Here is a 14,747-nt window from a genome sequence, read left to right on the forward strand (position 1 = left end):
TCACCAAACTGACGAACTGTGAAACATGGGTTTGGCACTGAAACATGCATTTTTATATTTTTGCTCCTTACAAACCAGATAACACATGAGATGCAATGCAACTTCAACAAAGTCCGCCTGTTTGGTCGGCATCTGGAGCACGCCGCCGTGCGCCAGCACTGGGTCTGCAGACTGGGCTGCTGTGGCCGTTGCATCTTATGTGGGGTTGTATCTGGTGTTTTACTATTTGTTTTAGAGTGTCATTTCAATGTAATGTGCTGTTCTTTGTGTCTTTGTTGTCTCTTTTTTTTCTTTGTCCCCCCAACAGCATTTTGTCCCGCACAGGGAAGAAGGAAAACCAAGATGCCTCCAATTTGACAGTGCCCATGACCATGTGTCTTTTTCCCGTGCCATTCCCACTCACCCCATCTCTAAGACCGCAGGTCAGTTCCATCAACCCTACTGTTACTCGCTCCCTCCTTTACAGCGTCCTGCGAGATGCTCCTTCAGAACGCGGCCCGCAAAGTCGTGATGCTCAGTTGTCAGACTACCCTTCTTTGGACTACCAAGGCCTCTACGTGACTTTGGTGACTCTCCTGGATCTAGTCCCTTTACTACAGCATGGCCAACACGGTGAGCATTTTTTTTTTTATTGAAGTCTTTGGAGATGTCCACGTGTGCTTATGAATATTTATGACGCTGGGCAGAGGGCCTGGAGGATGTTGTTACTGTCGTAAATCACTTGAAGGGTTTTATGTATTTGAAGCCTTTCTGACAATGAAACTTAATAATGGGGCTTCCCATCCTAGCAGTCCACACTGCCTGGATACCCAGGGTGGTTATCTCGGGGTTTGCACAGGAGACCATGGACTGGAGACAGGAGGATATAGCAAGCAGCTCCCTTCCCTGATCAGTTTACTGCAAGGACTCTTGTTAAAGCCGCAGTTGAGAGGCTGACTTTAAAACATGGCCCCAGAAAATGTGAGAGGTTGAGCCTTCCACGGAGGCTCTGATCGTTGACTGATTCTGGGACTTCCAGGGGGGGCAAATCGAAGTTTCTCTCTGGGACTCAGTGTTTTTGTTTTTTTTTTTCCTGATAAAAGAAATGCCCAAGAACCTCTTCCAAATTTATCCAATAACCAAAACTGCTGGGACGAGATGTTTTCACACACCGTCGTGTCGCTGGTGTTTACAGCAGCGACCCGTCCAGCTGTGTCTTTCCGTTACCTTGCTTGCTCACTCTGCTCCTGTAATCCATACAGAGGAGGGCCGGGATGTCTGCTTAGCCCTCCCACATGGATTTGCACTAAAAAAATTAAAAGCTGTATGGGGAGTAGAGATCTATGTTCTTTTAAGAGTACTTTAGAAACCCGAGATGTCTTTAAGTTTATGACTTGGTAAATGTCTTTAATACATTTGCCATTTGGTCCCTGGAAGCAGGAGAAGCCGAGTTTCATTGTACAGAAAAGCTAGCTAAGGCTGGAAATGGGTGGGTGGGTAGGGGTTATTTTACTTTTTCTCATAGTTACTTGTCTGTCCTAAAAGAACGCCTAATGACTGGTTTAGTATCGAGTGCTTGTAATTAAAATGTCTTAAATTGTTTACTTTCATAAAATGATGAAATGGCTATTACTGGATTTGCTTTTCTTGTGTTTACAATGCTGTTTCATAGTGAAAATGAAGGTGTAGAAATCTGAAACGTTGCTTATCCTGAACCCCTTTGCTGTCTTAGACCTACCTAGCCTCCTGTACCACAGTCTGTTCTCTCAGTCAGAAGCAGACTGTGGGGACTTACTGGTGGTAATTGACACATCTGCTGAGACTCACTGGAACCTTTGCTCTGTGGTACCCAGACGGAAACTCAGTATGAACTCAAGTGCTCCTTGGAAGGTGCACTGGGTTAGAGCAGATGCCCTTTTACTTTTAAGATCTCGATTGTGGTATTTCACTCGGTAAACGGCGATCCACATAATGTGCGAATCTTGACAATGATTTATGCTTTTGCTTTCATGCCTATGCCTGCTTTGTGACCTTATCTTGATGTTTATTTTTTGTGCTCTTTTTCCCACATAATAAAGCTTAGGAACTAGGATAAAACTCCCCAGTTCATTCTAATGACCGGTCTAGAAAAATCCAGAGAGCTCCATTTTGCTCTGGGCTGTCTGTAAAGCTGGGTCATGAGGCAACTTGGAATGTGCAGTTCTTCAGTGAGAGTCAGTGAGCTGTGCTCCTACCAGCTGATGTCTTGAGCAAGCTTCATGTGAGGCTTCTTCAGTGAGCAGAGCTGAGAGTGACCGATGGCCCCGTGCTTAGAGGCTCACTGTGGCCTATAGGAATGAGTGGGAGCCATTCCACTACAGGCAAATTGTGATTTGGGCAGTCCTACTCTCGCCAAATCTCAGTGTCCTTGGGTGGAAAATAACCCAGGTGGACTTCCAGGCCCTCTCGGCGTTAATAATCTGTAATTAGGCTTCTTAGCTGAAGCCTGAGAAGGCTCAGTGAGTATAGCCGAGGCGTCTCTTATACTCGGCCTTATGTAATTCACACTGAAGCAGCTGTGAATTTTCAACCCGTTGGTCTGAGCTCAAAGGCGATGGACCCTGGCTTTCCGGGTTACATGCCGACCACGTGGTCAGTTGACATGTTGGTTGACACGGCATGCCAACTCGTGACTATCAGAAATAATTTTAGGAATATGCATGGCTCTGGGAGACAAATCTAGGCCAAAGCAGACCCGAGTCTAAGACTTTGATATGTTAATGAATACAGAAGCGATCCATCTTCATGTTAAGCCTTGGCTGATGGCCTCTACTTTGAGAGGTTCAGAAATATCACAGGGCGCACTGAACGTAATGGATTTATTCATCCTCCATTCTAAAGCTAAATAGTTGTGGTTTGTTTTGAAAGTCCTCTATTTTTTTCACTTCTCGTGCAGGCAACAGTGCTAGTGATATTAATGGCAGTAAGTAGTAGCTAATGTTTTTGGAGTACATGCTATGCTATGCCGAGCTCTTTGTGTTTATTTCATCTCAACCTCCTACGAAGCCAGGTAGGTATGGTCGTCCTCTGCATTTCAAAGCCTCGAGAGATTATTTCGAGGGAGGCAGACTCTCTGGGGAGTTAACAACTGATTGATTATACAGGGCTATGCCATACCACCGGCTCATAGCCTCCTCTCTCGGAAGCACACAGAATCCGGAGGTTACAAAACTATATCACTGCCTAAGACTTCAAGTATTGGACCAGTGTAGCTTGGTCAATAGAGCAGAAATAGCCAAGTTTTATCTCTAAGACTGCCGTGGATTTCTCTGAAAATCCTAGTGGGCACATCGTTGAGTTTCAGTTATCTTCATGAAATGCAATGGAGCTTTGAAAAATAAAAATGGAGGGATGTCACAGTCTACTTTTCTCTTGGGAAGTGCTTTGAGATTAATGGTATCAACAGGGTCATCTGAATCGCGAGGCTTATAGATGACGGATATGCTGTTGAGAAACTCACAGAACAGATTTATTTCTTAATATGTTCACCAACTAAACTGCCGTGTGTATCGCACACTTACTTAGCAGTGTGTATCAGAAGTCACAGTTGGAAGGGAATTAGAGTTGCTTTTTTTTTTTTTTTTTTTTTATTTTTCGGAGCTGGGGACCGAACCCAGGGCCTTGCGCTTCCTAGGCAAGTGCTCTACCACTGAGCTAAATCCCCAACCCCTAGAGTTGCTTTTATAATTTAAAACCAGCTTAGTAAAACCCATAACACAAGAGTAGCATAGTTGGTTAATGGCACAATCTTTGGTCGCTGACTCCTTACTTTTGTTTCGTAGATCTTGGACAGTCGATATTTTATACGACCACGTGTTTGCTCCCCTTTCTCAATGATGATGTGCTGAGCACTTTGCCCTACACGATGATCTCAACGCTAGCCACCTTCCCTCCATTTCTCCACAAGGATATTATCGAATATCTTAGCACATCTTTTCTACCGATGGCTATATGTAAGTTCAGTATCACTTAATCCTGAATTATCTTTGTGTATTATAGAAATTGTATAAATAGAAACTGTGTTTACTGCTATGGGCACTTCATTTTCAGGATCATAACAGAATCACTTGAAATACATATGTACTTTGGCCTAAGTTCCATCGGTTCAGCATTTACATTATGTTGGAAGTCGACGACGCGAAAGACAATTATACCTCAGAATCACTGTATTCGCTCAGTTTGCCCTTAGGAACAGGAAGAAAGCATGTGTCGAAGCATTCTGCTATCTTCTTCCACATTAGATAGGAGGTGGGCAGAGCGTTGCCTGGTGTGAAAACCATTCTCTTCTGTATGTGAAGGCTGCTGGATGGAATGGGAAAAGGAGGAGAGGGTGGGGATATATGAACTCTGGTCCCAGACCTGTCCTAGTCTGCTTTACACTGCTGTGTGGCTCAGTTCACGTGGCTAAAACCAAATCAATGCTGAGCGAATCGCCTTTCCTTCTCATCCTTGTCATTTTGATGACAAAATGAGTCAAAACTTGTGGTACACTTTGAAAACAAGCCAAGGCCCATGGCTTCTGTGCAAGCCTGGGACCAGTCTTGTTTGTATTTAGGTGTGTATGTATGTATGTATGCATGCATGTAGTATGTATGTATGTATGTATGTATGTATGCATGTAGTATGTATGTATGTATGCATGCATGCATGTAGTATGTATGTATGTATGCATGCATGCATGTAGTATGTATGTATGTATGTATGTATGTATGTATGTATGTATGTATGTATGTTTTTGGAGACAGAGCCTCTTCACTCCAGGTTGGCCTGGAACTCGATTGGCTATGCAGTCAAGAATGGCTTTGAATTTTTGAGCTGCTGTCTTGGACTCCCAAGTACTGGGATGGCGGGTGTGTTCCACTGTACCTGACTTTATAGACTAATTCTGCAGGCTTTGCAGACATGAAAGGGGAGAGAAGGCTGAACTGTAGCTTCTGTGATTGCAGCCTCTAAAGCGTTCCTTAGAGGTGGGCTGTGGATTAACCCATGTTTCAGGGAATAATCTGGGAAAGTATCACGGCTTTAGAATTTAGCAAATCTCAGCTCTGCCACGGGCTAGCTGTGTGAACTTAGGCAGGCGACTTAATCTTTGATTTTTGTCTATAAAATAATTGAATAATCATAGTTGCCCCAGGCATAGTAATTGTAGCAGCACCTTGAAGTGAAGGTTTAGCCTGGGACATTGGTAGGTGCCACTTCAGGACCTGGAACATAGTGGGTCTTACTTATCTCTTCTCACACCTTTTTTACTTTAAAGATAGGTACATAGGGCTTTTCTATGTACCCTGGTTGGTCCAGTACAATGTTACTCATGGCTATCCTCCTGCCTCAGCCTCCCCAATACTGGGACTGCCTGCCTGTGGTGCCACATCTGCTTTCCTTATCTCAATTCTTTTTTCTTAAAGATAAAAATAGTTCTATTGGTCACGTCCAGTATCAATGCTAGTCATATTAATGCCACGAACTTATGCCCTTATTAAAGTTACTGCTGTGTGTCAACAACTGGCCAACACATGTACCTTTTTTTGGCTACATTGGCTTATCTTTTTTTAAAATGTGTATCGTTGTTCTAAATGCATGCATGCCTGGGTGAGGGTATCAGATTATCTGGAACCAGAGCTATAGAGAGCTTCGAGCTGCCCTGTGGGTGCTGGGATTTGAACCCCACTCCTCTGGAGAAGCAGCAAGTGTCTTTAACCACTGAGCCATCTCTCCAGTTCCCTTTGGCTTATTTTGTAGCTGAGTTTAATTTTGGCATAGAAATGTAATTTTCATGTATTTTTAGCAAGGAGTCTGACCCTTATCCTAAGCATTTAGCAATGAGGCAAAGCGAGGAGACGGACCACCTCCTTCCGGGCTGTAGCATGTTTCATTTCTTTACCTGTGTGATCTCCCCAGCCAGTGCTTGCTTGTGGATATAGTCTTAGAGTTTTGTGATCTTATTTTTAAATAAACAATGTCGACTGTTAAGCAAATGAACAGGCGTCTTTAAAAAAAAAAAAGAATAGCAGGTGATGTCATACCTTCCCAATAATGACCTAGTTCACCATGCTCCTAGCTCTTAATAATTTGGGGAAAGACATTAATGTAGTGAGCTTCCGACATTGTACTAAAGATTGACCGGGTATTGTCAGCTCTTTTTTTTTTTTAATTTTCGGAGCTGGTGACTAATCGCTCCTTAATTAGAGGCCCCCAGACATCAACCTTGTCATAGAATCCTTGCTTTACACGGATGTCTGAAGCAACTGAGCGTTGAAGTTGAACGGCGCGTGTCTAAAAAGGTTGCGAATGTCAGTGTTTATTAGTGGAATACCTTGGCATCCGTTTGAAGGTATGGTCAAGTCACTTCACGCCTCTGGGACCTGGTGACTTTTCAACTTTAAAGGGGCTGGGTACGGTGGTTTCGGAAAGCAAGTTTACTCTCCCTGCAGCTTAATAATTCTAAGTTGGATAACATCAATGTTATTTTCCATAACTGGCACATACCTTTGTCGAACCTGGGGGTCAGCTGGCTCGTGTGTGTGTGTGTGTGTGTGTGTGTGTGTGTGTGTGTGTGTGTTTCAACACTGTGGTACTCTGGTCTTAGTCTGTTAGTTTTGCCTTGGCCACTAAGTGCCTCTTGGCAGTTCAATAGTAGTTGGTCTCTGTCATCTTTAAGTCTCTGAAATCTAGTGGCAGCCTCCACACCTGCTGTTAGATTACTGAGGATTTTTTTTTTTTTTTTTTTTTTGGACATAGACCTAAAGACAGAAGCGATGTGGCTTTCAGATTCCTGTTAAGACAGACTGAAGTGAGGCTGTGCCTCTGATTATTTTGCCCACACTGCCGATTTGGGTAATGGTTACAATATCTAGAGCTTCAAACGGAAACAGGACAGGGGCTTTTAACTTGGTGGAGACTATTTTTATTTCAGTGCAAACGTGTTAGAATCGAAGGCGCTGCGTTTTTTTCTGAATGCCTGATGGTCTACGCCATAGGGACTTGCTGGAAGTGAAGGCGCACTTTTGTAATGTTAGCGCTCGGAAGGCTGAAGCAGGAGGGTCCCTACAAGTTCAAGAAGGCCAGTGAGAGGCCTTGTTGCAAACAAGAAAACAAAACGCAAAACAAAGCTGACAGAGAAATGTTGAAAAGTGTCTCTTTGATATGGTTTCCCTATATTTAATGGATAACATAGATAATTCTTTCCGCTTTTAAATGATTGTCATTAATGATTATATAACGAATGATTATATAATTCATGATTATGTAATCCACGAGCATATCACTGTCTGTATTACTTAGATGATGCAGTTTTGACTTTGAAGTGGATCCAATTCTTCAAACCAAGCATTGGCCGCATAGCACATAGGCTGCTCACACCGTCTTTGCTACCCCACTAGTCGCTTATGCTTTTATTTTTAAATAACTCCACTTGAGGTTTCACAGGACATCAGTTTATCATAAAAATTACCTTTGACATGTTTTTTAAACTCCTTTCAGAAGTAAAATATAGCTCTTTATTCCACATGTGGGGAATCTGCTTTGTTTATGAAAAGATATTAAAAGAGTTACTAAGAATTGCAAAAAAAATCATTTGCACATCACCATGGAAACCTCCCTTTTTTTCCAATAAGGAACTTATGATTTTTGGACCAGGCTGAAATATAGATGTCTGGAGGATGATACTTTGGTGCGGGTCTAATGAAGTGCCCAATAGTGTAAGCCGCTTACTGTGAAGAAGGAAACAGCACTGAAGAATTGCAGCACTCTGGGCTGTGTGCGCTATCTGATGTTCCTTCTTTCCCGGCTTACGTTTTCTCAGCCACGGACCCTTAGGGAAAAGAGAGGCTCACACAGATCTCCGAGTGGACTTAAAAACAACATATGACTTCATTGACTATCTGGTTCCAGGCTCCAGGCCATTTATTGTTTGGGACACGTGGTATAGTGTTATGGTCTCTGTGTGGCCCTGGCTGTCTGGAACTCACTCTGTAGACCAGGCTGGCTTCGAACTTAGAGATCCGCCTGCCTCTGCTGCCGAATGCTGGGATTAACAGTGTGTGCCCCCACCGTCTGGCTTAGTTTTATGGTCTTACGAAGACTAATCTTACACAGACAAGAGACAGTAAAAGGCAAGCTATTGATGCCATGTGATGATCACGATCTTGTCCGTTCCTGTTCCACTTCCTAGCTAATGGGGTGGGCGTTGCTGAAAGAGCTTTATGGTTGACTGTGAGAACTGTCCAGGGTCAGGATTCTTTGGGGGCAGAATTATAGTCCTTCGGCTGTTGACAACTCTCTCTCCCTAATTTAACTTTTTATTTCCTTAGCTATAAAATTGTCACTAATTATAACCCTCCCTGTCTGCATCCCATCTTTGTTGTGAGACCATGAGAAGAAAGCCACACGAGACATGAACAGTCCAGGATACGGTGTAAAACATGTAATGGGCCAAATGCACAGGGAAATCATAGACATCGTCATTAAGTCCCATGGCAGCAAACACTGACACTAGTCTGCTGAGATTGCTTCGTGCTCTCCAGAGGGTTCGCTCTCTTATTCCCTGAGGTCAAGGGCCATCCAGGAGAGGCTGGACCTTCCACGGCTCCTGTGACAGCCCACGTAAAACCACAACAGGGTTTATTCTCACAGCATTTGAGCAGTTGAGCGTCTTGCTTCTATGGCTCTTCGCTAACCCAATTGGCAAGTGTTTAGTGAGTCGTGGGACTCCCGTCCCCTCTTTAAGTGTAGCCGATGCCTTCTGAAGTCATGGCTCCCTCTTAACAGAGACTGTTCCTGATGGAGCACAGTCATCTCTGTCCGATTGCACAGCCCAAGGCTTGTGAGAGGAGAGGCTGCTTCGCTATCCAGATTTATGCTGTCTAGCCAACGTAGGAAGCGACTTTGTCACTTGTCCTAAGAGCTTCTTCACCCTGGGGGGCTCCCTTGTCTTTGTTGTTTAGGACAATGGGTTTATTTCAATGTATCCTCTCTCACACTGTGTCCTACAGAGGTTACTTGGATCAGTCTAATGGCTTCAGGCCTGGTCTCTCTACTTCCTCGATTAGGCTTCCCATCACCGGTTCTTTACCCCAAACCCTGAGCCACCTTCCAAGCGTGTAGATTAAATCACGTTATTTCCCTCCCCCAAACCATCTAGCTTCCCATCACTCTTACAGTTGAGTTCAGTGGCCTTATTTAGCTCAGAAGACCCTGCGTGCGCTGGGCTGTGGTCAGCCTCTCTGCTGTTGTCATTGCGTTGCCGCATGGCCCACTCTGCATGTCCCCACCCGCCTTTCTGTGGTTTTACAAAGGCACCCTCAGGCTTTTTTGCTTCCTCTTTACAATTTCCCTCGTCTGGGAGCCCTTCCTTTAGGTCTCAGTTGGAGTACCATGTCTTTCAAAGAAAGGTGTGTGTGTGTGTGTGTGTGTGTGTGTGTGAGAGAGAGAGAGAGAGAGAGAGAGAGAGAGAGAGAGAGATTCATGGGAAGTCAAAGGACAACATTTGGGTGTCAGTTTTCTGAACGTATGCCAGGTCAGGTGGCCCAAGGTTTCTCGTGGGTCTCCAGTCTCTGCCTGCCATCTGGCTATAGGAGTCTCTGGGTTGTCAGATGCAAGCTACTACATCTAGCTTCTGTTAGCCGCAGGTGGGGTTTGGATTGTCAGAGCTTTTACTCCCTTGGGTCATACTCCTGGGCACTCTGAAGGATCATTTGAGATGTTCCCTTCTAATCGAATGCAGAACGTCCTATCATCTTGTCTCTGTTTCCTTGCCCAGATTCCCGCCTCTCACTGACGGATGTTGGTCCTTTTCTGTGGAGCAACACTGTCCACAGAACGTTCTCTGGCGATGGAAATGCTTCCTAAAATCCTATTCCGATTTATGCTGTAGCCACCAGCATATAGGGTTGATAAGTATGTATGCTGTGCGTAGCGGGGCTGAAGAATGTAATTCTGAATTTTATTTAATCTGAAGTAATATACATAGCCACCTACGAGGGCTCAGAATGATGCCTGGTACATTTTTATGACAAGAGTAATGTTGATTGACTGAGTGACTGGAGTCTTAGCTACAAATGTCCTTGTCTTGGACTGTCATTGTCCCCGAGATTGCACTGGTGCTTTCCCCCAGCTAGTTCACCTCTCACTTATAAGATTGTTTTTGTTATCCACTTTTTTTTAAAAGGCAAGAATCGTGTCAGAACCACCTTATCAAACTCAGGCACTTGTTAAGGGATTGGTTCTGTTTGTGGGCTAAAGGCATGATGATAATTTTTGTTCTGGTGCTACTGGGGGATAGCAGAAAGGCCTGGAAACTTTAAATTATATTTCCTCAGGACGACCGTCTTTCCCCTTCAATTTCATGTGTTTTTGGTTTTTGTTGTGCTCTCATGGGATTGAGCTGCGTGATCTGTTTACATCATGTCTTTTTAACAAGATTCGGTGAATGATGTGTGCTTGTGCATGCTTATTAAATTAGAGCCATGGTGGTTTTATTCAGTCTTGTAGAAGGCTTTGAAATTGCAAGATGCCGTCTGTTTATGTAAGCATTGGAGCCAATTTCCTGGGGCTTGTGTCCTAGGGGAACTCTTGGCTTTATGGATGGCCATACTTGAGGGACAGCATAGATTTGCAGAGGTAACAGGGACATCCAAAGGTCGCTAAGCCATCTGGGCAGCTCTCCAAACAGACTTCACTTAAATCATCCGAGACATTTGGGCATCTCTCCCATTTTTTAAAGGCCTCTGGGCACAGTGGCTCTCAACCTTTTTGAACAGTTTTCATTGTTGAAAAATGCTTATTATTAAAAACTTTGAGTTGAATTTAAATAAAGGTGAAAACACTTGTCACCAAAAGACTTTACATGTGGTGAGAGAGGGGGCAGGGGAGGGGAGGGAGGAGACCAGCTGAGAGGAGGGGGGATGAGATGGAGGGGATACGAAGGAAAGGGAAGAGAAGAGAAGAAAAGAGAACAGGAGACAGACACATGGTGGACGCTCTTCTGTTGGAGTGGGCGTTCCTTTCTTTCCTTCTTCAACAAAGGGCACAGGAGTACGGTCTAAATGCTCACCCTTCCGAGCCCTGGGTACTGGACTGGGCATCCCCTCTTATAGAACTCCTCAAAGGCAGATCTAAGGCCAGTTTGCTGAGACTCACCCCATGTGCTTATCAACTGAATGGAGTTTACCAGCTGAGCTAGGATCTCCAGGGCAGACCACACGGAGCTGAGTAGGAAAAGGCTAAAGATGGAAAGCGTTTGATTCAAAGTTCTTTCTTCAGTTTACCCTGCTTGATTAGTCATCCTCTCTTCCCCCTGTATTGATCCTTATCTAATTATCAGCACTTGTTTACAGTGTAGAGTCAAACAGATCTAAGTACCTGAGTACCACCTGCTCTGGGAGTTAGACACATGCAGCTGTACTGATGAATAAAAGAAACTCAGGCTAGCAGAACTCAGTTGGGGACTTGTTTTGTTTGTTTGTGTCTCTTAAACCTGTTGCGAAGGCCACTCTCCTTTTTGGCATCGATGTTCTTTTTTTTATTTTTTGAAAGATTTATTTATTTTTATGTATGTGAGTATGCTGTAGCTGTCTTCAGACACAGCAGAGGAGGGCATCGGATCCTATTACAGATGGTTGTGAGCCACCATGTGGTTGCTGGGATTTGAACTCAGTACCTCTGGAAGAGCAGTCAGTGCTCTTAACCGCTGAGTCCTCTCTCCCGTCTGTCTAGCATCAGAAGTTCTTGATGTCGAAACTAAATAGGATCCCGTTAAACTTTCATGTCTTGGCTGGGTGACAATTCATTAGCATTTTGGTGTTTTTGTTTATCAGGTGTCTTATGGCATTGCCCTGTTCCTTGTGGCTGTAAATGAGATGTGCTCCCCACACACTGTATGTCAATATAAAATAAAACGAAGGAGAGCTTGAGACTCTCTGCCTTTTGCTGGCTGGCTGCATCAGTGTAGTTGCAGTGTACAGTGCAGAAAACCACATTGACCGGTGAATCGTCACCGTGTACTGTTGTGCTTGACAGCTTGACGTCTAAGCGTATCCATGTGAGGTTTCTCCTGCCTGTTTAGTTATCTCGGTGGAAAACAGGAATTCGTTTTACATTTTAATCTTAATAAAAGTCTTCCTTTCGTAGGGGTCCTCTCTCAATTATTGCTGGGCTAAAGATATCCTTTGGTGAAAACGTGTTATACTAAATAACTTTCATCCGAGCTAATTTTGAGTACTTACGGAGCTGCGGAAGTCTATTCCATTAAAAAGAGACGATTTTAATATAGAGTTTGATGCCATGGTGAACAGGCCACTTAAAGATGTGTTAAAAACCAGTGTGCGAGTGGACATCACGATTATACAACAATTAGGTGAATTTTGAAGACTGTTTGCTTTGCAATTGGACATTTGTCGGCGTAGGATAAATGTGATTCACAGTTATTCACAGATTCAAAAAAGTGCTTTGTTTCAAACAACTCGACTTGATGTGACGAGGGTAAGCTTTGGAAAGCCAAAATTTATTTCTCATGATAATGAAGACACTGGTGGGGCCCCATGTGAAGGTTTGAATACGGCTGTGTTGTAACCGACGAGCTCTGAAAATCATCTAAAAGCTAATGTGATAATTTTCGTAATATGTTATTTAAGAGTTCTAATTAAATAGGATGTTACACATTATACAGAGCTTATTCACCCAGCTCTCTGTTAATATGTTCTTAGGTGGGCTCCCACTTTCTCATGAGGTTAACCATTAACATCTTTATGTGTCCTTTAAATTTGAGAGTAGAGATCACTCCTAAGCACAACTCTGACAAAGTCACTATGAATATAATGGTTTTATACCTTCTCCACGCAGCTATGAGTTAGATATTCTTGTACAGCGACTTGCAATGGTAACATTTGTATGCAAGAAGTTTTGTGATTTTATTTCATTTAATTTCTATTGGCTTTGGGGCTGGGGGTGTGACTTAGTTTGTAGCGTTTTCTTAACAAGTTCAAGGCCTTGGGGTTGATCACCAGCCCTACGTAAACTTCCTGTAGTTCGTGCATGCCTGCATTCCCAGCTCTGATTGGTAGAAGCAGGAGGATCAGGAATTCGAGGTCATCCTGACTACCTAGAAAATCTGAGGCTAGCCCCAGCTCCAAGAGACAGCATCCTAAAAGGGAAAGAAAGAAAGAAGAGGCCAGCAGTTCCTCAGTTCATTTGGAACTTCCTCAGGAAGCGCTGTGAAGGGTCTCTGTAAGGGAGCAAGTATGTACTTGTCTCTGGAAACTAATTCGCATCTAACCGGTGAATTTTGGTTTCAGTGGGGTCCTCCAGGAGAGAAGGTGTTCCGGCCCATGTTAACCTCTCTGCGTCCTCCATGCTGATGATCGCGATGCAGTACACCTCTAACCCAGGTAAGCGGCCAGCTCTGACCTGTCACGGGGCAACATTCAACGAACAACACAGACCCTTTCGTGTGAGAGCTTATCTAGGCAGAACGGACGATAGATGTGTTAAAAAAAAAAAAAAACAACAACAGACTTCTGAGTTAAAGTTAATTTATCTATTGCTAGTAGCGATGGTTGGGTTTGCTAGGGAATATTCTGGAATGTTTGAGGATGATGTTTTGGATCTGGAAATTAACGGCTATACAGAAAAAGTTAAATACAGATGAATATAGATAGCACTAAGCCTGGCATGTTGGTTTGTTCCTATATGCTTAGCACTTGGGAAGCTGAGGCAGGAGGATCGTCATTAGTTGCAGGCCAGCCTGGGCTATAGAGTGAGATCTTGTCTTACACACACACACACACACACACACACACACACACACACACACACACAGAGTTCATGTATATACATGCGTATTGCATATATTTACTGCCCTTTAGCAACTAACGATAACTAAACCAATGGCTTGGGTAAATTGGCTTTGCTAATGCCACAGAAATATCCCTAGACGTAAGTCTTTTTTTTTTTTACCAAGTTTCAGGTTTTTCATAGAATAAATTGATGAAAAGGGATGCACAATTTAAAGGGACAGAAAAAATTAATATTCTTCAAGTTGGAGGAGAGAAAACAATGCTTTCCTGTGGCCTTTTCCTTTTGTATTATCCCAAAAGTTCGAGTTGAGTAGCAGAGGAGTGATCATCTGCCTTTGCTTTTGCGTCTCAGATCCCCTGTGGTAGTGGATGGGCTTGCCCATGGTGCTGGTGTTTGTCAGGGTAACTGCAGATTAAGTTTGGAGGAGACAGCTCACCATTGAAGTGATGTGTAAGCCCTGGACTCTGGCTTTATTTTCACTGAATGTTTAGAAAATGACAACATTTTTGACATTGTTTTTAGTCTATTTAAGTAGCATGACGATCGAGTTTTTGTTTCTAAAACTTTAAAAATAATACTCGTATTGACTTGCTGAGAATTTCACACAACGCATTTTGTTCATATCCACTAACACAGCTCGGTCCTAGTGCCTCCCTGTGTATAGCTTTGGTTGTTCTCTTGTTGTTAGTTTGAGATGGGGTTTTCATCGCTATCTTGCTCAGGCTGGATTAAGCCAGTTCTCTTTCTTCAGCCTTCTCAGTTGCTGGAATCAAGGCAGACGCCAGCTTCTAGTCTCTGTTTTAGTCCACTTGAGCCACCATAAAAAGGCTTAAAAACAAGGAATACTTGAAGTTCTGGAAGCCAGGATGTTGAAGACCAAGGTCCTAGCAAACTCAATGTCTGGTGAAGGCTTAATTCCTTGGTGCATGGGGAACCAT

At 43.6% G+C, this 14,747-nt stretch overlaps 1 protein-coding gene across 18 annotated transcripts in view; it reads left to right on the forward strand.

Moving 5' to 3' along the window:
- Unc79 (unc-79 subunit of NALCN channel complex) overlaps window positions 1–14,747 on the forward strand; it is a 246,811-nt gene that overhangs the window by 48,304 nt on the left and 183,760 nt on the right. For 11 of the 18 annotated variants that reach the window (XM_087553452.1, XM_087553462.1, XM_087553460.1 and 8 more), the window contains exons 3-5: window positions 308–612; window positions 3,801–3,971; window positions 13,308–13,400. In XM_087553452.1, coding sequence (XP_087409578.1) covers window positions 308–612; window positions 3,801–3,971; window positions 13,308–13,400 — 569 coding nt within the window. 18 annotated transcript variants of the gene reach the window in all.

Source organism: Rattus norvegicus, chromosome 6 (assembly GCF_021556685.1).
Source record: "Rattus norvegicus strain SHRSP/BbbUtx chromosome 6, alternate assembly SHRSP_T2T, whole genome shotgun sequence".
Classification (NCBI taxonomy): Eukaryota; Metazoa; Chordata; class Mammalia; order Rodentia; family Muridae; genus Rattus; species Rattus norvegicus.